A 23,970-nucleotide genomic window follows, 5' to 3' on the forward strand; every position below is an offset into this window, starting at 1 on the left:
TCAGAAAAATTAATTTAGATCTACAGTTAAAATGGCTTCGAGTGCAAAGGGTTAAATATTATTTGTCTGGAGTATATATTCATTTCATGATATGAAAGATATCGGGACTTCAAAAACTTAAAGCGATCCTTCAGTTTATGGAGCTTTCAATCGTGAATTTCATCGCTTAATTAGAGATGCACTAAACGCTTAGACCCTCCGCGGAGTTCATTAAAAATATGAAGCACCTATTTCATTCGACGTATGGATACGAAGCATACTATTTCTGGAGAAAAAAAGCACACTTTCCACAGAAATTTCAATGATATTTTATTTCGTGAATTTATTAAATTCAACCGCAATTACACAATCTATGCCAAAACATAGTTCACGTTTCACGAGAATCGGTTGCTATGTTCAACAATGTATGGACAATGTAGTTCACAGCGAGATCAGTTTCGATAGAACGGGGTTCTAATTAGACGATGAAATGGATCAAATTGTAACACGTACAAACGAATATTCTTCGTTCGGATAAATGCGGAACAATGTAACACACGTATGCAACCGTTATTAATTGAACAACGTGATTAAGGGGACAAAAGAGAGAATCATTAACATTTGAAAAGACCGTTCGGAGTCACCAAATCCAACCGGATTTTCGGGGCATCGCGACTCCAAACACAAAGGCTGCAGATTGCATATTCCATCAAAGTTTCAACGTAACAATAAACGTATTAAAACGTACAAAAATATTGTACGATATTTCGGTGGACATGGTCCTAAATGAATTTAGCAGAAGAATGAACGAGGAAATTTTGTGAAAATATTCCCAGATTTAGTGAACAAATTCAAACGAAAAAAAAGAAGGTCGAAGAAGGAAACGAATCTTGTAACATTCAAAACCACTCATCGCGTGCGTACATCGTGAAATTTGAATCTCTTGACGCGCGCGGAATATTTGATATCGCTGCGCCACTGTATAAGGCCAATAAATTCGTGGCCACGGAATAAAGAACTATCAGCGGATGGAACAACAAGCAAAAATAGAAACAAACGAGTGACAATCCCCCGAAATCACCGTGGAGCAACGCGCCGGAGGAAAAACATTTTGCGGCTTTCAATTTGATCTTTGATAGCTCGGCGCCGTGCAGAGACACGGGTTACAGTAAAAACCGGAACAGTTATTGATTCCGTGCTCGTTGCACGTCGGGGAATTGCGATCAGAGCAACGTTAAGCATCGAAACATTGTGGAAACGGTCGCCGGATATCAATTCCCGTTGCAAAATTTCGAGCATTCGCGTCACGACGTTCTCGCTTATACAGCTCCGTCGTTGACGTTGCACGATCTGGCGACTTCGCGCCAAACAAACTATAACTTTCGCGGCAACTATGCTCGGCGGCTATCTACGGAACACGCACTTCTGCCTCGTAAACGAGTTGTACAGCGGTTAGTCTTGCCGGATCAGACCCGGTCGCCGAATACAGGCTTCATCGTCGAACATTTCCGACGAGTATATCGTTACGCGGTGCAACTGATTCGGGATGTTGCGTACACATGATAGACATGCTGTCGGCTGCTTATAGGGGTGTGCGAATATCCGAAATTTCGGGTACCCGAAATTCCAAAATGTGATCGGGGAGGCGTACTTAGACATTTCATTCGCTTTTCTCGATTGTGTATCATCTGCCTCTCGGATACGGAATAAATATCATGTATAATGTACTACTGTGATCAAAAAGTAAGGTGAAATTGTCATTTAAAACTCCCGGACATTAGGAAGGCAGGCAATTGTTTTTTTCCTAGGTTGGTAGGACTGTCTATAACAATTGCCAAGCGTCTGTTTGTTAAAAGGTTTAATTATCTCCGAGTTACACGTGTTTTAGTAAACGACCAAAAGTGAATTTTTCGATTTTTACAATGGGTGATTTTGTTGAGCAAAGAACTTGCATCAAATTTTGTTTGCGGAACGAATATTCTTGTGCGGACACGTTGAAAATGTTGCGGAAGGCCTTTGGTGATCAAACTATGGCACAAAAAAACGTTTATAAGTGGTACAACGAGTTCAAAGCGGGCCGAGAACGCGTTGAAGACGAACCGCGCTCTGGACGACCATCAACGTCTACCGACGAGGGCCACGTCCAAAAAGATCGAAGATTTGGTGCTTGAAAAACGTCGACTGACAATGAGAGACCTCGCTGATAGTGTTGGAATATCATTTGGCTCAGTCCAAACCATTTTGAAGGTTGTTTTGTGTCTCAAACGCGTCAAGTCTCGATTGGTGCCATGTCATACTGCATTGGTTCTTCGCGACTTTTTTGCCAAAAACTCGACTCACATCGTTCCGCAACCACCGTATTCGCCTGATTTGGCTCCGTGCGACTTCTGGTTATTCAGCAAACTCAAAAGGCCGATGCGGGGACGCCGTTTTGACACGATTGAGGAGATAAAAACCGAATCTTGAAGGCTATACCGGAAAAAGACTATTCCGACTGTTTCGAGGACTGGAAAAAGCGTCGGAAACAGTGCGTTTTATCGGACGGGGATTACTTTGAAGGGGATGAAATTGATTTGGAAGAATAAATAAAGAATTTACATTTTATAAACAAATTCACTTTACTTTTTGATCACAGTAGTATAAGGTGTCCCATAATTATATTAATGCCCAGGAAGAGGATCTCTAAGGTCACTTGAGGTAACTTTTTCCTTAGCGAAAATACACTTCGTTATATGAAATGAAAATAACATTGGTTAGAAAAATGAATTTAGATTTACAGTTAAAATAGCTTCGAGTGCAATGAAAGATATTAGGATTCTGAAGACTTAAGGGGCGATCCCTCAGTTTATGGAGCTTTCAGTCGTGAATTTCATCGCTTCCTTTAGAAGTTATTAACGCTTTACACTCGAGGCCTTTCTCGCTCGAGCGAACCAACAACTCGAGACGATTTCCCGCATATTTGGTGAATTTCTTCCAGCTAACTTAAAATGCTTCCGTACACAAATTAACGTATTAAACTTTCATATTTTCATATTTTATGTGTCTTTATACATCAAGGAAGGAAATTTGTTAATCATTAAGCTCTATATCGTTGCTTTCTATGATATTTTATAAAACAGTCTCTAGGATGCGTCTTCGGCTTGTCTGGGCAAGTATCACAATAATATGTAGTTTGGTGCCTTTCGCCAGGCTTATTTCGTTGCGAACAAACATTGCAATCATTCTTAACACTTTATCGACCGCTAGCCTATTTATCGGCTTTTCGATTGTCAATGCTTATCGACCGATAGCCTATTAATCGACTTTTAGCTATCGACGGTTTTCGCTTCTTTACTGTTTTGTTAGTAGCTGACCTCCTGTATGCTGACCTCCCCATATCCTTATGAATTATAATTATAATAATTATATTATTATTTATTATTATTTTTAAAGGAATAAACACAACACAATGAATAGCGAAAATTTAGCCGGTACTGGGAGCAAATGCGCGCGCGACTAAGCCAGTCCTTACTGAGTGGCAGCCTCAACCACGACCGGACGATAAAGTGTTAACTCCTGATAGCATTACATACAGCTTCCCATTCAATCGTACTTCATCGAAACTACAGATCGAAGTGGAAACTCGATGTCGTGTCTGACGAAAATCTCCACTCAATTGGTCAACCAAAGTTTTTACATACTGCAGATGAGTAAGCGGCCGTTCGTTTCTCTTCTTCTTCACTGATTTATAAAGGGTATTAGAATTGCTAGAATAGATCTCTAAACCCTAAAAATAGCGTTCGCTGCATTCGCTCTCTATTACCCTGATTTTTCGCCTCTTTACACCTCTTACTTCATCACTGTCTTTATCACTGCTTTCCTCCTCTCTATCGTCAAGCGTTATACATAGACGTAATTTCGTCGTTCAACAATGACAAATTAAACTCATCCTCGCTTAAACTAATTTCATTATCACATTCCATGCTTATAGGGCTCAAAAACATTGAGAATTATTGGGATTATGGAATGGAAATGATTCTAATTCTTTGCTTTAGAAGACTTTATTTTAATCCTTTATTGAGAGAAGGTGTATGAGCGAAACCGATCGAGCGACCAAACTCTACTGAGTGTCCGGTAAGAAGAAACGCTTCTTTTATACCCTTTTTGGGTTCGTCGTGTCCACCAATCAGAGACGTTTTATTTGTCGCGTTTTACATTGTATACGTGACGCTGGGACCCTCAAACAGTCAGGGCACGATGTATATCAAAAGGTACCGGCGATGATGTATCGCGGCATCTAATATATACAGTTTACATCACCGTCGCTGCCCGCTGACGGAGCCGGCGAAATGTAAACCGATATCTTAACTGAAGATATCTTACTAAGTAAACTATAGATTAATTTTTGTTCGAGGCTAAAATTTCAACAAGAATAATATTCCCATTGCCACGACTGTCAACTTCGAACTAACGCCGAATACGGAGTCCGAACCGCGATCACGAACTAATTTGAGATAAGATCTTCGAGCAATTTCAAAGGGATTGATTCGACAGTTCATATGATTATACACAAAGAGCTTAAAAATGCATCTTCTCAAACGATAATGCCAGATCATGCTTCGGGTCCAGAAGAAAGCAAACCCAAATAAACATCGTCGCTGCTCGATTCACCGCGTCAATTCAAACGGTAACGGAGAATCGCATCTCGAGTTGCCGCATTAAATCCAATGGTGATTGAGAATCACCGCACGAGTGCAAAGGGTTAACAAAAGACAGCGACCAATGATAGGCGAGATCAGTTGGCGGGAGGCAGCCAAGCCAATGAGCGGAAGTGCGCTTCGTCCGCTCGTTGGCTCGATCGCTTTGCGCCAGCCGAGCTCGTCTCTCATTGGTCACTGTTTTTCGTTAATAACTCGTAAACAAGCGGCGGATTGCGTTACTTCGAATGACCACATGAATATCCCTTTTCCAAGTGTTAACATAAATTTCGGCCCGAACCCGAAGAAAAAGTATCTGACCCGATTGAAACCCGAAATCTCGGGTATCCGCCTACCTACAATTTCTTAAAATGAAACATAATACAGTTTTCTATTTATACACTCGAAGCCCATCACATTTGCGAAATTCCGCCCGGCTAGTTTACGAAAGAACGATAACCCGACTCGCACTCCTTTTTAGCTGTCGACCAATAATATATCACGCATGATAAGCAAAATGATCGCTAGAAGTGTGTGTAACACGCGAAACACGTGGTACCTATTCAAGAAAGAATGGAACGCATTTTTGAGGAATCAATCACATATACAATTTCTGTAAAAGTGAACGGCTTAAATGAAACTACTATCGAAGTGAAGTTTAACAATTCGTTTGTTTTCAGGTACCTTCAATCGTCCTAACATGGGTCAAAATCTATTCACCATTTTGATCATCTTCGGATTATCGATAAACCTACCCGGAAACGATGCAGCGTCGCGACGAATCAAAATCGGTAAGTGAGATATAACTATGATAATATAGTAAATGATAATATATTATGATATATATTGATATATATTATGATATATATATATACTATGATAATATATTGAAAGTAACCCGCGATTTTAGGAGCGATTGCACTTGATTGATTTCTTCGTTTCCACGCCTCGTTATATATCATATTTATATATGATATAGTTATATTATAAACAATATAAATAATATAAATAATATAAACAATATAAATAATATAACTTTATCATATATAAATATGATATATAACGAGACGTGGAAACGAAGAAATCAATCAAGTGCGATCGCTCCTAAAATCGCGGGTTGCTTTCAATCGTTGTTCTCTTCTTTTGCGAGCGCATTCGCAAGCGCCATTGGGAAATGATACTTTTCGAAATTATCATTTGTCTACAAGATTACAAAATCAAGGCAGTTGTTTAAACAGAGTCTGAATAAGCGAGAAGTAGAGGTGTGCGAAAACCCGAAAATGTCGGGTCGGGCCGAGACGAGAAATGTTTTCGAGGTTAGGATGGTTTTCGGAAACTTTCAGGATCCTCGAAAAAGTCGGGATTCTCGAAAGAATCGAGACTGCCCATGGATTTGGCGATAGAGTAAATTCTCTCCAGTTGTCCCTCAGATTGTAATAAGAAATGGACAATTTGGGAAGAGGAGATACGATTATTCAAGCCCTACGGCTCGTTTTTATAGTAACCGATAGTCACTAACTATAAAAACGAACCGCAAGGCTTAAATAATTGTATCTCCTCTTCCCAAATTGTCCATTTTTGTTTCTAAGTTGAGGGTCAATTAAGGAGAATTTTCTGTATTCTTTGTCAGTGTTCTCGTGACATACACAAATGAGAGCGTTAAAAGATCAGCGTCTTTATAATTTTTATAATTGTAAAGCGAGAAACCAGACATTTAACCATGGTAGGTTTAGTATCAACTAATTATCTTGTAATATGTTTTCAAAAATGAATTATCAACGCATTGACTGCCAAATTCATAAATTTTTATTTATAAATAAGATGAGGGTTTTAGAGGTCACAGCTTTTTTCATTGGAATGAGATACTACCCTTAAACATGAACCCTTCAAAGGGATGTTTCAGAATTATTTATCAACCCTTTTTCCAGAGTTATTTCAAGGTTTTTTTATAAGTAAATGTACATTTTTTTTTAGATTCCCAGTAATACATGTTATGATGCTTGCCGAATTTGTCTTAGCATCCCCCCAAACGACGGGTACAAAAAATCTGTAGGTCAACCTATAAAAAACTGAAATTGGCCTCGACTGAATCGAACCATTAACGACGGAATAAATTCAGCTGTACATCTATATCCAAAATTGAAGTTAAAATGTTAACTTAAAAATTGGAATTTAATTCGCGTCGATCACACGCGGATGACACCGTTCTTCGATCAGATTCAGAACCAAAATCTTATGAAACATTCAAGCGCGCTATCTCGATCGATTCGAACATTCTAGTTTCAGTCTCCTCGACTAAATGTACTTTGAAGTTTCGAGAGCTACGGATATTGTAATTTGTCAGACAAGATGTTAATGCACTCACAAGTTCTGACGTTCCTTCGATCTCCCGTGTCACGCCGATCACATTTCCCAGCGAACTATGCTAGCTGACGGAATAGGAACGAGTGTTCGCGATACGTTCCAACAGGATTTTTAGCCGGTTTTCGTCGACGACTCTCGGTAATTCGTCAGAAGAAATACTAGATCCGATAGCGGCGCCACGTAAATTGCGTGTATCTCGGGAGCCGGCTATGCCGTGCACCAGCTACCGGGGACACCGACAGTGTTTGCACTTTATAGGCATATTACAGGACTGCTCTCACGAAGTCACGTACGTAGCCGGTGGGTTACCGAAGAAGTACGCGTTTGCCATGGCCCGGGCTTAGCAAAAGCTCCTCTTATGAAAATGCCCAAATATTTAGAGAAGAACGGATGGGTTTCATAAGAGGTCTGTTCCAGCGTATGCAGTAGCTGCATTTACCATGATATGTACACACCGGCTGCGCACATTCCACCGTATTCCCCCGACGTGAATGCGACGCGGACTAGACGTCTCGTTGAGTAGCCCTGCCGGGAGCCCCGCCGAGATAGAGAGTCTTCCTGGGAATGATTGTCTGAAGCATTCGATCTTGAACAATGAGACCAGGCGATCTTGCCGTTGAAACGTGCCCTCTAAACGACAGTCGCGGCCTGTTACCGGTGTGATGTAGGTCAATATAGCGCTCCCAGACGGGACAAGTACCGCTGAAGGGCTCGGCTACTCCACGAAGGTGAACAAATGCTCCGCAGAAAAGTTCCTCGCAGTCGGACGTGCCGAGATTTTCAAGTTACCTTAATTGAATGAATCCGAAGACCGCGCTACAAATTGATAGCCTGATCGTTCGCCCTTGGTACTGCTGTTGACCTACGATCTTTCTCACTCAGAAGCAGGGGCTTGAAACCGGTGTGATTTTGATACCGGTGTGATTTTGATACCGGTGTTTCTTCACTATGTACTGAATCCGAGATAATGCCGAAATCATTATAGATACGGCGAGATCATTCCTGTTGAAATGCAACGACAATGCTGTGTATCTATACGGCGAGTAAGAAATATTGGCATACCTATACAACGCAATAACATTTTTGAAACTGGATTAAATGACTTACATTTTTTTTTCTTTAGATGATAGAAAATCTAGTCTACTAGACAACGACTAAAATACCTTTTCTCTCTTAATTTTGCTATTAATATTAATTAATTAATTAATAATAATATTAATATTAATATTAATATTAATTAATATTGTTCATTGAGCCTGTAACGAAAATTTAAAAAAGTGCAGTTTGTAAATCTACGTAATTTATGCTGAGAATTTTCGAAATCGGTTGACGCAGAGTCAATCTACAGATGTTGAAAGATATAAAAATCCTGCAGATTTTTCGTCAAAAGTGTCAATAATCGTGACAACATTGCGATTCTCGCGATTATATTATTGTATATTCTCGCGACTCGTAACAACGATATCCGATTTCGATGAAATTTCTCTGCATGTATATATGCTATCCAAATTTACAAAACGCATTTATAAAATTGTAAAAAAGTGGAAGGAACGTGGCCCTCTATCGTCTAAAAAAAATTCAATTCTGGGAAAATTACATACATTCACAATTCATATTAGTTTCATCTCTTTTACATTACAATTAGTATAAGGTGTATTACTTATTCTTCGTACACATCCATCATTTGCAACATTGAAAAGAGAAAATACCAAAATTGTCACAATAGCGAAACCGAAATAAATATCGGTATTCCTTCGGGTTTTCTTTTAGTGACATGGCAGGCATTAATAAAATAATAGATTTTATGGAACACGTTTGTAAGCCTTATTAATTTTAATTATAAAAATACCGATATAATATTACACTCGAACATCGATATATTTTAGTATAACAAAGTATAGTGCACCTGGAATCGTAAGAAATGTTATTTAGTGTGATTTTAAAGAAATCGATATACAAATAATACTATACTGAATAGTTTTGCTGCTCCTTCAAAAGTAAAACACTGCATTTTTAATATCAAAGTCAACTTAAAACAAACTAGTATTGCAACGAAATGCTGACTTCGATGTTTATTTGCACTTTATAAAGAAAAAATTACGCAATAAACATTGTTATTTGTCGTAGCGGTATGTTTCTCGATAATAATTACTGTAAATATTTTTACGTAAGCATCTTAATTGCTTAATGGGCTACCGATTTAATTAAATCACCAAAAAATAAAGATTTATCAGAATTCCATTCGAGCAAAACAATGCTTCTCCCCTGTTCTCTGTTTTGAGTATTGTCTTAAACGGTGCATTGCAATCTATTGTGCAATCAACCTATTATCTTATCACATTTTCTACAATCGTTAGTTAGTTGTTTATTTAATGAGCTTGAATTAGGGTTGTTCGTTAATTAATGACCACATTTAATATATAATAGTTGGAAAACAATTTTTTAAATTGGAAATCATAATAACAAAAAATAAAAAAAAACATGTGCTAATTATTGATTATAATTGCACTGGACACATAAACGTAAATAGAAGGCGCTTGAAAGCAAAGAAAATCTGGTATTTAAACAAAAATAATAAAGACATCTCCATACAACTTGAACCACTGTGTGACGCGACAGCGGACACGCGAACTATGCTAAATTATCATATCGTTTTCTTTTCCACTCGCAAACGGAGACTATATGTATATTATTATAAATGTACTATCCATTACACTGACATCGGTATTATAGCAATTGTGGTAGTGCATGTATCAGTTTCGATATTTGTTAAAATAATATCGACAGTAAAATAATATCGGTTTTAAATATGTGCTTAAAAATGCTTTGGAAAATTATTAATAAATACCGGTAAATACAGTAAATTCTCTCCGATTGCCGCTCAACTCGTAAACAGAAATGGAAAATTTGGGAAGAGGAGATGCGATTACAAAAACAAGCTGTGAACCTCGAATAGTATAATAGTATCTTCTCTTCTCAAATTATCCATTTTTGTTTACAAGCTGAGCTGCTGTATATCGGTATTTTTACATAGTCATATGCTTTATGAATATATTTAATTAAAAATTTATTTACAATAAAAATTTCATTATTTAAATTGTCTTAAGTGATTTCAATTGTTCCTAAATAGTTACCAGATTAGGGATCGATATGTAAAACGTAAGAATCAGAAGCCAATCAGTAGTCTCGCGTTACAGTAAACGTTCCTCATGGAAAATGTACATCTCATTAGGTGCAGAGTTCTACTATTGACAGCTGAAATATTCTACCGACCGTCTTCACATCGGCGAAATAGCTCAACGGCTCCTCTTTTCCACTATCAGGCAACATAAACTGACGTTAGCTAATTTTTACAAAACAAACATTTTTAACGCTTACGTATTCTTTTCAGACCTAATTCTATTCTATTAAACAATTAATTTCAGACATCGTTCATTAATTTTCGAACATATGCATACATTGCCAAAGATACGTGGGTGTCTTCCTAAATTTAATACTTCTAACTATTAAATTAAGCGTCGCGAACTTTAATTGCACGTTCATGATGTCCGACAGCGGAAGCGGACGAAACGCGACACAACTCGAACACCAACTTAACTTCGTGTAATTTAATTGAGGGTAAAAGAATTACACTTTTTATAGAGGGTAGTGGAATGTATTTCAACTTAAAACCTGGTTGATGGATAGCGAGGAATATAATGAAGAGTATAAAAACGTAACTACTATACGAATGTGTCTCTTACAAGGAAACGCATTGAAATGGTACACGCCGATTTTGGTAAAACTTTGGGAGAAGGTAGATCCTAGAAACATATTCGACACGTATTTTTTTATCGGCCCTCATTCGTATTTAAGGGGTGAAAACAACCCCCCCCCCCCAAAGTTGGGAGTCAGAATCATATTTTGTCGAATATCTCGGAAATCGATTAGTGGTGGAAGAGTAGCTGGAATTAAAATGTTGTGTATTTTTTAACGAGGAAACTAGCTGCTCAACTTCATTTTCAATATCTTAATTCGTTAAGAAAATATATTAATAAATTACACATCTTTGTTCATTTTTCCATCTATACGTTAATCAATTTTCTTAAATACTCGTGTGGCAGAATATATTAAAATAGAATTTTAATATTAGCAATTTAAAAAATGTTATCATAATTTACATTTTTGGCATATCCTGCAACATGAAGGTTCATAGGTGTGAATAATTAATGTGCTAGAAAATTTGTGCATGATAATCTGTAAATTAAGCGATGACATAGCTGGATGTTTTTCCTTCCTTTTCGCAGATATTTTTCATAATCGACGTGTATCACTTCGGTATGTCCCCTTGTTAGATCGTGTAATGTGTGCTCGAGTAAATAAGCGCTTGTTTAAATACATTATTTGGGAACCAAGATTTGATCAATCACAGCGCGTTTTAAATTGATCGAGACGCAGGTCGCATCGATCGCGGAGCAGGTAGTCCATCGCAGAATACACCCGCGATTAACGGAAAGCTTTGTTATTTCTAGTTCTTACAATGCAATGCGCGAGCGAACTGAAGTGACAAAGTATTTCTGCAGTGAAGCCACTTGCAGCTATGATATTACACGCTGAAACATTAGTATTAAACGAACCTTATGAAAATCCGATAATGCACTCAGATGTCGCAGTTCCAGCTGCAGTGGTCCACCGATGTCACACGCTGAACTTTTCATTAGGGTTATTTAACATACATTTAACTACGAAGAACAGTAATAATATTTCATTGTGTTCTATCGGGATAATGGGACAATAATAGAATGACTGGAATAGTTTAATTATTCTTCCGAATCGATTAACATAAACGTATTTTTAAATGTACTAATATCATTTATAAATACATACCCAAATATGTATACAACCCAATATAATAATAGTATATTAATTTAATAATTTAATTAATAATTTAATTAATAGTATATTTATTTATCTTCGTAGAAATCATCACTGGTAATGTGATCCATAATCAGTAATGCAATTAGGAGAGTAATTCAAATCATTAATCTAGTCGTGCTTCCTCTCTTGCAATTTTTCCATGCAAATTTGGAACCATTTGTTACATAGTTATAATATTATTTACGTTATATATAATATACTATTATATATAATAATAATTATATGTAATATACTATTATATATACTAATATAATTATACTATTCGTTTTAGTTTTTGTTTTTATTGTTTACAGTACACGATACTATGTACTTTATTATTTCTAGATGATACCGCAAATTTACTTTTCATCTGGACATATTTTACTTCTGACGCGTACTAATGATTGATTGTTGATAGCAAACAATGTTCGCGGTGCGCAAGCTTCCGCGCCGACGTTGCACCGAAAAATTTATAGCGCTAAGATTTTAATGTTTTAGCAGCCACGTTTTCGGATTGTAATGAACGTGTCAAACATAATTGCACTTTGAAAAATGCTCGGAGATGTAAGATAATGAAATGTAACGCAACGATTTATCACTGTCTGCTTAAAATTGCGACAGCGCCTGGTAAGTATCCGATATTCCGTCTTCTTGAATTATCATTTCCATCGTGATAGCAGCGTTATGGTAATTAATTTGAACATTTTTCAAGTATTTAGTCTCGAAACGTTGCGCTTAAGATAAATAGATCGTATCCATGTCACGTTCCGTACAACCGACGTCAGCCAGTCGTTCCAACGAGCAAACGCTGTCGCTCGAAATCGCATCACTTACAGATCATTTCAGGATCAACTTTTTTTTCTGTTCTCAGAGATTTTAACCCGAGAAAGATAACCTACGTCGCAGAGGCGCCTGCGAAGACTGTTGATTTTTGTTAATTTTTCATAGAGGTCTAGTGATTTAAGTTTAAAATTACCTAAAATATAAAAAAATATAATATAAATGCATTTTATTTTTACAATAATGCCAAACCTTTAAAATGACTAGATTAACTTAAATAAATATCCATTGTTAGTATAAAATTGACGCCTTAGAAAAGCATGCGCCTCTGAAGCGTATGGTTATCTTTTACGTACGTTGTCATACGGTTATCTTTCTAGGGTTAATGAAAAATGCGTTATGAAGGAAGTTAATTCATTGTTCTCACTGTTCGCGAACGTTTCGAACATCGTTTTCTTTTATCGTAAAAGAACATAACAGTAAAACTGGCTAAAAGTCGCAAACTCTGACGTTTTGGAAATATGAAAACATGCAAAATGACGACTTGAAGCCTATCTCTCCCTGAATTTACATCGTATTTCAATTTCATCACGCTCCCCAACGTCATGTTCAAAAAGTGACACGTTAGTCGCGACTCGTTCATCAATAACACATCACCGAATGACGTATAAATAATCAATACTGGTAGTAGCAATTTATTTCGCGATATATCTGCAAGCATAAACATGCTATGGAAATATGAAACCAATTCACAATATCGGGACCACATATTTTGCATTTAGGGGTCAATTATTGGGGTCTCAGCAGCCGAGGCATGTTATTCATGCTATGCATTTACATAATATCGAAACAAAACACAGGAAAATAAGGGAACAAAATATTAATACGCATAAATTGCACAGAACAGAAAAAAGTAACAAAAATCCTAAATTTGTATAACGTTTTATCGCATAATAACTTGATCTTCCGACGATCACGCAGCAAATTTCTCGCATCTGGCAAAGAATATCGTTTCACGAAAATTCGACAAAATCGTATCTCTAAAGAAAAATCGGCAAATGTGGAGTAGCATTTAGATATGAAATCGTGCTATTTTTAATTAAAAATATTTACCGATCGATTAACATAAATGAAAATGGATTCTTGAACACTAAATCTGCCGAGCATTAATAATAACTGATGTGCATTGTCTTATGAATGTGAAAAGATCGAATTTATTCAGATTTTCTAAAGTTTTCATCGTAAAACTTGCTTCAATAATTAAAATTATTCAAGCATTTCTCATGAAATAGTTTTTAATGTTTGTAGAATTGTCAAATCGAAAATCAGTCATCCTAACCGTGATAGGTTTAATGTTAAATTGGATAACAGAAGCAACCAGCAGCAATCGACGCGACGCCACGAAATAATTCCGAAGCATACAGAATAATAAAAAATACGAAAAGAACTCCGATGCTACCAACAAAAACTGCATTATTGACGGTAGGTTTTAACAGTTTTATTAGTCGAGTGAATGCTGTAGACCGCAATTAGTAAACTTGTAATTGTACAGGATTATCCAAAATAGACTGTAGGAAGTTTTTTTTAAATAAAAAACAAACTATTTTGAATTTTATTGTTTTTTTTCATTTAATTATTAAGTACTACCTACGACAATTATATGTGAAAGATGATATCTGTCAAATGACCACCACGACCACGTTTACAGACATCAATTCGAATATCGTTTGAATGACGTTTTGGCATATTTGCTCGTTTAATTCTCCAATTTCATTTCTAATGTTGTTTTTTAGGTCGTGAATTGTAGCTGCTTTGTTAGCATAAACATTGCTTTTCAAATAATCCCAAAGGAAAAAGTCCAATGAGGTCAAATCACACGAACCAGGTGGTCAATTCGCATCACCATTTCTTGAAATTAATCGACCATTGAATTTAGGTCGCAGTAAAGTGATGGTTTCACGCGCTCCGTGGCGTAGCTTCGTCTTCTTGAAAATAAACATTACTTATGTCGATTTTATTTAATTTCAGCCATAAATAATCAACAATCATTTCATTATAACGTACACCATTCACTGTAACTGCATCTTCATTCTCAATTTCGAAAAAGAGTAGACAGGATACGCCTTTCGACCAAAATTCACACTGAACAGTAAGTTTTTTTTAGATAAAGTGATTTTTCTTGAATGGTTCTTGGATTTTCATCTCCCCATATGCGATAATTGTGCTTATTGACGTGTCCGTCCAATATGAAATGAGCTTCATACGAAATTTCTGCGTTGAAAATGGTCACTTTCTTTCAATTCTTGTGCAAATTGAATTTTGTAAGCATGCAAATGCAAATCATTATGCAAAATTCGCCATAAACAATTCTTGAGAACGACGTGGAATTGATGTTGATGGTTCATTAGCAACACTTTCAAGAACGGCAGTAATGTTCTCGTTCGAACGAGCTGTTTTTGGTATGCCAGACTTTGGTTTATCATGAACAGATCCAGTTTTATCAAATTGTTTTACCAAATTTCGAATTATTTGCTCGGATGGACGATTACGTATGCCGAAAAAATCGCGTTTACGGTGGCTATTTTTTATTGAACACTGATTTATCAAATAAATTTGAATAACTTTAACATGCTCTTTAATCGTGGACGATTTCATCGTTGAAATTTTCTATCATTGAATGTTAGAAAAAAAGAAAGTGGCAAAAAACAAACATGGCGTTCGACAGATATTCTGATTCAACATCTTAAACGTACTTTTGGCTAACCCTGTACCTTTAATGCAATTGTCGTATACATATACAGTGACTCGCATTAATACGCGTACGCCTTTTAAAACAGAATCAATTTTTAAATGTGGACAAAATGGCTTGTATTTTTTGTTAAATTTTGGAATAACCACACTTCACTAGGCAATGCAAAAATTTTTTTCGAAAACTGCAATTCTTAGGAATGAAAAAAGATAAGAAACTTTCGTTTTTTAACTTTTTGGTCTGAGCCTATAACGAAAATTTAAAAAATGTAGTTTGTGGATTAACTCTCGGTAATTTGCATGTATGCTGAAAATTTCATCGAAATCGGTTAACGGAGAGTTAAGCTACAGTCGTTGAAAGATGTAGAAATCTCTAGATTTTTCACAGTTTTGCAATTTTTCACGATTTTCGGCATCTTTAATTGATTGTAACAACCGTGTACAACCAGATGCCTATTTCTATTTTTCCTGTAGTAATATTTAATAATTGTTAATAAAATGACTAAGAACTATTCCAGAATCCCATTTTTTGTACACTTGTACGGCAATTAATATTTTGTGAAAAAAAATTATATGAAATATTTTAAATTGCCAAGCTTCAAATATGGTGGACATTTTGGTTGTACATATAGGAATTAATGCACCTGCCTGTAATATCCATTCGTTTTTTAAAAAACAGAATACCGTATATTTGACTTTATAAAATTTTAAATATGAAATTGCTGGTGCGAAGTTTGAAACGTGGATATGTGATGATTGGAAATAACCATTTTTTTAATTCAATTTCATTTGAAATGTGATATCGTAACCAAAAACTGTAATTAAGAAGATCAAAAATATTTTTACGGACATGCTATTTTTAATTAACTTTTGATTTAGTTGGGTATTAAATATAATATCGTAAGCAAAGTGCTGTAATAAATAATAAAGAAACAATTTCTTGTATGTTTTTTCCGAACTTATTACACTTATCACCACTGTTCCATATTTGCTTCCATATAACCTCAATATTTACAATTGTTTATAATACTACAAATTTAAAACGAACGAGGATTTGTTACAGTTGATTCGCAGAAATAGCATACGGGGAACACAACGGTATTCCAAATTTAATGACTTTTGTCTATAGTTTATTAGTAATAATTTTGATATAACTGTAAACATTCATAACGCTAAAACGAAAAATATCTCCCCCAATAATTTCCTATGAATTAATAGCTGGAGTGAAAATCAATAGAAAATGATAACATATCTGTGTACCTTGATATAAGTAGAAACAATCGATCATGGTCAGACACCGCGTCCAAGTACGAGTAAAAAAATACACAGTTATAAAACATCGCAATTATCGGAAATTAATATTTATAACAATTCCTTCTACTAACAGTGCTGTTAAAAACATCTTCAATATTTCACAATAAACGGTTTAAATGGAAATAACAAATAAAACTCGACCGAAACAATCGATTTTCACTAAGAAGTTTAAACTTGTGAAATATCGGTTACGACGAGTGCTACACGGAATCGTTAACGGGGCTCTAGAGTCCCGCAGGTGTTTGCCAGAAAAACACATTGGGCGATAGTTATACCCTTATACTTGGTCCGTTGTTCGAGCCTCTTACTCTCCCATTAAATTCTATGTACCGGACGTCGGTGAATGATAGCATCCACTCTGGCTTTGTCTCGAACATTTTATGGGAATCAAACGTTCCATAAAGTTATCAATCACTTATCAAATACCATCGAAATAATCTGGACATCCGGACAACACGGCCCATAAACGAAGCGAAACTGGAAGCGAATGGGAAGCATAAACGTTCATGCGAGGCCTGCTCCCACGATTTTATGGACTCCAGTCGGGCAGCACGCGACTGCTTGGCCTCTCTCCACTAAAGCCGTTGTTGTTCACGAGAATTCTCGGTCATTCGAAGGGTTTAAGCAACCCTCTCGCCCGGCGATCCGCTAAAATTTCCGACATAGCTGCCCGACACGACTGTAAATAAGGATCATATTCGCGTACGACGTGTCGCGCGTATAAAATTATACATATACGACGCGGCCGGCCCTCTATCAGGCAGTTTTACTGCCCGACCCATAATCTCTGTCGAACGTAACAAACAAGCACCGCTGGGAAACCCGTCGATATCGTTTAAGAAGCTTAATCGTTTCGTTCTTGGGAAATCCGATGAGTTACAGAGACATGCCAGCGAACGTTGTACCTTCTGCACAGTAAACGATAGCAGATTTCGTGACGGGAGAAAGAACCCCTAGAACTTTCTCATAAAATACAGACTTTCGTATAGTTTCGAAATTTTGCTTTCTCTTCTCTTTCTTTACTTTAACCCTTAAATGCATATTGCTGCCAATTGTCTACATTCCAGTTCCACTTAATTTGATTCAAAAACCTGAGTATGTGCGTTTCCGAATACACGTTGATAACAATAGACAATAGACCATGTGTGAAATAAAAGACTTGACATTACTTTTGGCGAGTAAGTTATATGTTTTTTGACATTTGAATGTGGTGGGTGATAACCTTCAATGTGTTACTTGGAGAGATATTTTCTTTTTTCGAGTTTCCTATAAAGGAGTGATTTATCTAATTGAAAAAAAAAAATTACTTCTCATCTATTGTCAAGTAAGCTATGAATGTTTGATGTTGCATTTGAAAATTTTATTGGATATATGCCAGATTTTAATATATAAATAAATACTCAATAATAATAATATAATAATAAATAAATACTCAATATTATTACCTAGATTTTTTTATTTATTTTTTACGTAACCTATGACTACATTCCTATAAAAAACGAGTTTTTAAAATTCAAAACAAAAAATCATGCATTTAAGGGTTAGCGAGAAATAGAATAAGTGCTCGGTTGCGTAGCTTTATGTTTTAGCGCTTAACACTTCATCCACTGAAAACCTATTAACCCTAGAAAGATAACCATATGACAACGTACGTAAAAGATAACCATACGCTTCAGAGGCGCATGCTTTTCTAAGGCGTCAATTTTATACTAACAATGGATATTTATTTAAGTTAATCTAGTCATTTTAAAGGTTTGGCATTATTGTAAAAATAAAATGCATTTCTATTATATTTTTTTATATTTTAAGTAATTTTAAACTTAAATCACTAGACCTCTATGAAAAATTAACAAAAATCAACAGTCTTCGCAGGCGCCTCTGCGACGTAGGTTATCTTTCTCGGGTTAAGCTTCCGCGAGCCACAGCATAAGCGTTTCACTGCATAGTTAGCTTTAAGATTATGCAATTCGGTTATAATTGTAATGTAATTAACACTAACCGCGTAACATCGCCGCAGATACAAAAAGTGGGAGAAGCGTATGACAACTAAAATTATATGAAAACAAAATGCAGTGTTTTAATTGTTTGTAAACAAATTTTTTAAAAATGCAATTTTCATTTTCAATTTATCATTCAATTAAATTGAATATCCTTTTTCGATTTCTTGATCGTTCAGAATCAAGATATATTATATGCAGAACTCTGCATATAATCCAAAAAAATAATTTATAATTATTCTCATTAGTTTCAATAGAGTGGGAACAGTTGAAATATTGATATTTCACTCAACATAATGATCCGACTATAATATCCGAATAATAATAATCCGACAGGCGGTCAAGCCCGAAGTCAAAAAATGTCGTATTCCTCATTGTTGAAAACAAAACCAGTGGTCGTTGTCACAACTTGTCCAATGTCTATTGCAGATATTTTTATTATATTGTACTCTACTAATGTACTTTTATTATATCGTAAAAAGAATGTATTATGAAACTTTTGTGTTTTTCAAACTTTTGTGCATCTTCAAATTTTGGGATCCCAGAAACTTTATGTCATACATGGTACTCTCATAGTGTTTCTAAAGATAGAGAACTATTGATAGTACTAGCGGTAGTCATCGATAGCTTTTGCGAACTATTGGAAACTATCGTTAGTTTTCCATCCCTATTCATGCACGCCCGCGGCAGGGTGTGCGTCACTACGTTCCAGCGTTTATCTTCGGTTTGTAGAAACACTCAAAATACATGAAAAACGGTGATTGGAGATAGTTTTGGTTTAGATGTTTTACTGTCCCCTCCCCATAACAATGAAGTGGATCGAATTTGTTCCGAGGGTAAGGAAAAATAAAATAGTTTTTCAGATGTCTGACGATTTGAAAATGTAGCCCCCTCCCTGCTAAAAAGTCTAACCCACGACTAACTGTAACACCATAATCACCCTTTTTATATACAGGGTGTCTCAGCTAAAGGAGGCCACCTAAGTATCTCTGTTATTTTTCAAGGTATCGAAAAGCTTTATTAACGAAAGTTCTTCAGTTCAGAGAGATGTATAGTACAAACGTAATAATTTTTTCGTAGCTGGAGAATTTTCGGAGATTTCAAGGTCATCTTCACTTTTTTAATTATAATCATATATTCTCGTAAGCATTATTTGATGCAGCTCAACATTTTCTACAGAAAAGTATTAACTTACGTATATGTCGGAAATTTATTAGATTATCAGATAGTTCAAGTTTAATTCTATGGATTTTGCCCAGCCAAAAAGCGCATATTAAGTATATTAAGTATATTATCTATATTTTCACGATTCGTAAATGTACTTTCGTTGGAAAATAACACTGAATATCTGCTAAACTAATCATTTTTCGACATAAATAGATCAACACCTTTCTATAGAAAATGTCGAGCTGCATCAACTGATGTTTAAGAAAATATATTATTATAATTAAAAAAGTGTGAAAATGACCTTGAAATCTTCGAAAATTCTTCAACTGCAAAAAAATTATTACGTTTATGTTACACACCTTTCTGAACTGTAAAACTTTTGTTGATAAAGTTTCTTGATTCCTCCAAAAAATAACAGAGATACTTAGGTGGTCTCCTTCGGCTGGGACACCCTCTGTATTGGCTGGCAAATATATCTCAACGAATATGTCGAAAACTAAAACCGATCGCCATGTTCGTCGGAAGAACACTTCGTCCAAAATGTTGAGTTTCATAACATATTCAAAAATCATCGAAATCAATTTTTTCACTTGAACCGAATTGTTTGAAGTTCGACATAGCACGGTTGATGCGAAGCGATCCAGCCAACGAGCGCACGGGCCCCAGTTCCGCTTGTTGGCTCGTCCGCTTCGCGCCAGCTGATCTCGCCTCTCATTGGTCAGTGTCTTTCGTCAACAACTTGTAAACAAAGCTACGAATTGCATTTTCGCTAAGAAAAGAGTTACTTCGAATGACCTCAGGTATCCCCCATTCCCGTATTACGAGACATTTTTGGGACACCCTGTGTAATCGTTTCTACGATTTGTTTAATTTTGCAAGTTTGAATATCCAAATACATTACAATTAAAAGCAACAATTAAAATTGCTGGATAAACGATATATGCTGAAAATCAAACATGTTTTAAACAAGAAGTTTTCAGTCCCCAACGGTCGCATCCGCGTGCCGCATGCCGCTCACGCGAAGACGCGGTTCCACATAGAGCAGTTCGCAGTCAAAGGGTTAAGGAATGCGGTTCTCATATAATTCTTGCTACGCCTATTGAATCCTGGTTACCCCCAAGAAGTTCATTTTCACTCCACCTCGGGTAATTTGCCCCGATTCGCCGGTCCCTGCTCTAATTCCTCGTCGACGAGAAACAATTCCGGCATCGCAAGTATCACGATCACAATCGAAGTTCGAGCTTGAGAATCGCCGAACAACGAAACGCGGGGCCGTGCATTCAGCCCGGCGATGTTTATTGATGCAAAACCAAACGCTGTTCCGTTCAAACGACGAAGCTTGCGCCTCAAAAGAATTCTCTCGCGTCAATGGTCACCTCGAACGGGGTTATAGAGAAGAGACTGGGGTACAGCACGAGTCAGGCATTTGAAAGATCGTCGATTTCCTACGTTGGAACAGCTTCACAGCTCCCTGCAAACCGGAAGGGAGAAGCATCAGAAATAGTGGCTTCCTTTCGCGCTCCAGCTACTCTCTCTCTCTCTCTCTCTCTCTCTCTCTCTCTCTTTCTCTCTGCCTCTCGCTTTTTTAGTTCGAGGCACGGTATCGCGAAAATGCCCTCCTCTTAGTAAGTGATTACTTCCCTTTCAGATGCGTAACCGGATCGGGTATGCGTGCGCTCCCATTGAATCGCGGCGGAAACGGCAGACGCTTTTTCATTGGCGTTACCCGTTGAAAACCGCCTTCTCCTCCGTCCAACGATCCTCTGATAACGTTATTAGACGCTGTGCGATCGATCTCCTTCCGAGGGCCGATTTTTGTGACATCTTTACACTTTGCGGCTCGAGTTTCCGCGACAGCTTGCCGGATTTATTATGGTATCGCTACGATGCCGGCACGTCGCGAGAGTCCTGTGTGCCGGACAGTGATGGAGAGAACGCTGTGAATCTTTAAACGGCCGTACTACTTTATCGAGTCCAAAAGCTGAATTTTTTAGGGTTCCTTAACGTTCGGAGCTTTCGTCGGAATTTTGCGAGCAGTGTCGTGTGCTCTGTAAAACACCTAAATATTCTACCGTTTTCAATGATTAAAATATCATTGTACTCTCAGACGTCATGTCACGATGTTGTTTTTCATTTAATTCAATTTCTAGATGAAGGGAATTAAATATAAGATGTATATAGAATAAACTTCTTGCACAGTATATATATATATATATATATATATATATATACTGTGCAAGAAGTTTATTCTATATACATCCATATCATATAAGATTGCGGATATTTTTGCTTAAGTACACTGTTCATTTATTTGTTTTGATATTGCTCGCCTCATATTTTTAACAATTGCACGTAATTTGCTATCGTCTTTTCTACTTGTCGCACGACGACGACAACAACTCTACGACGACTTAGATACCCTACCTGTTTCATTATACTTCTTTTTTATTAATATGACTCATCGTACTCTGATTACATTCTATAATTACTGCGACTTTTCTTTGATATATAAATAAAGATATAATAAATATATATTTAATTATATCTTTACGATTTATTATAATATAAAATTATATCTATATTTATTAAAATATTTTAATAATTAACTATAATTAAATGATTATATTATTATTATATATTATAGTAGAAAGTAGATTATATATTATTATATATACATATTATAAATTCATACAATAAAAATCACAGAATTATTGAATTTATTAAAATATATTTTCAATAGATCAACTATAAATGTGGAAATATTATCTGTCCTCATAGATATATTTAAATGGATCCATTAGACAAATAATTAAGGTTTAATAAATATCTTTATATATTTATACATTAATTAACAATTCTACTTCAAAAGAAGTAGTTTGAATTTATAAATCTTGACAATATTATTAAATATAATTAACTTATGATATATTACTAAATTATTTAATAATATACAAATATTTAACCAATAACTATTTAATGAAAAATATAAAAAAATCGCAAAATTTCCAAAACTCGACCAAAAATCAACCAAAAATTTTACCTTGCTTGAGATGTTCGATTGCTCTTAACTTTAAATCGTTCCAATACAACTTACGCGATGGCATATTGCACGCATCCATCTTACTTATCAACTGACTGAAATGTTTTGTAATTCAGATGCCTCAAGCGGTTAAAGCGTTTATTTAGATTTCCACAGGCATGGGCTATGTTTACGCTTGAGCTAGTTATTTGAACCATGATCGGAAACTTTTTTCCGACACTTGTACTGATCGGAAATTTTTCTCCACATAACATTTTGCGTTCTCTGTGGTTTCTTTTTGATAATAAATGAAAAAAAAATCGTCTTATTTTCTATTTATTTACTTTACTTAGATCCAACCTACGTTCTCCATTAGTATTTCCTATGCAAAAAACATTTTATAACTCTAAAATGCGAATATTCTTCTGTATATGTGCATATGATCGGGAACTTTTTGCCAGGGGTTGTAATACGATAAATTAGTGATCAGAACTTGAAGCACTAATATCTGAAAAGTAAGGACATTAGTGATCAGAACTTGAAGCACTAATATCTGAAAAGTAAGAACATTAATGATCAGAACTTGAAGCACTAATATCTGAAAAGTAAAAACATTAGTGATCAGAACTTGAAGCACTAATATCTGAAAAGTAAGAACATTAGTGATCAGAACTTGAAGCACTAATATCTGAAAAGTAAGAACATTAGTGATCAGAACTTGAAGCACTAATATCTGAAAAGTAAGAACATTAGTGATCAGAACTTGAAGCATTAATATCTGAAAAGTAAGAACATTAGTGATCAGAACTTTAAGCACTAATATCTGAAAAGTAAGAACATTAGTGATCAGAACTTGAAGCATTAATATCTGAAAAGTAAAAACATTAGTGATCAGAACTTAAAGCACTAATATCTGAAAAGTAAGAACATTAGTGATCAGAACTTGAAGCACTAATATCTGAAAAGTAAGAACATTAGTGATCAGAACTTGAAGCACTAATATCTGAAAAGTAAGAACATTAGTGATCAG

General features: G+C 35.8%; 1 protein-coding gene across 5 annotated transcripts in view; it reads left to right on the forward strand.

The window, feature by feature from the left end:
- The window catches only part of LOC117227501 (glutamate receptor ionotropic, kainate 2), a 259,682-nt gene that overhangs the window by 132,731 nt on the left and 102,981 nt on the right, over positions 1-23,970 (forward strand). For all 5 annotated transcript variants that reach the window (XM_076526764.1, XM_076526765.1, XM_076526766.1 and 2 more), the window contains one exon: positions 5,336-5,446. In XM_076526764.1, the coding sequence (XP_076382879.1) occupies positions 5,356-5,446 (91 nt within the window). In that variant the 5' untranslated portion in view covers positions 5,336-5,355. The remainder of the gene's footprint in view (positions 1-5,335; positions 5,447-23,970) is intronic.

The sequence above is a fragment of the Megalopta genalis genome, chromosome 16, assembly GCF_051020955.1.
Source record: "Megalopta genalis isolate 19385.01 chromosome 16, iyMegGena1_principal, whole genome shotgun sequence".
Classification (NCBI taxonomy): domain Eukaryota; kingdom Metazoa; phylum Arthropoda; class Insecta; order Hymenoptera; family Halictidae; genus Megalopta; species Megalopta genalis.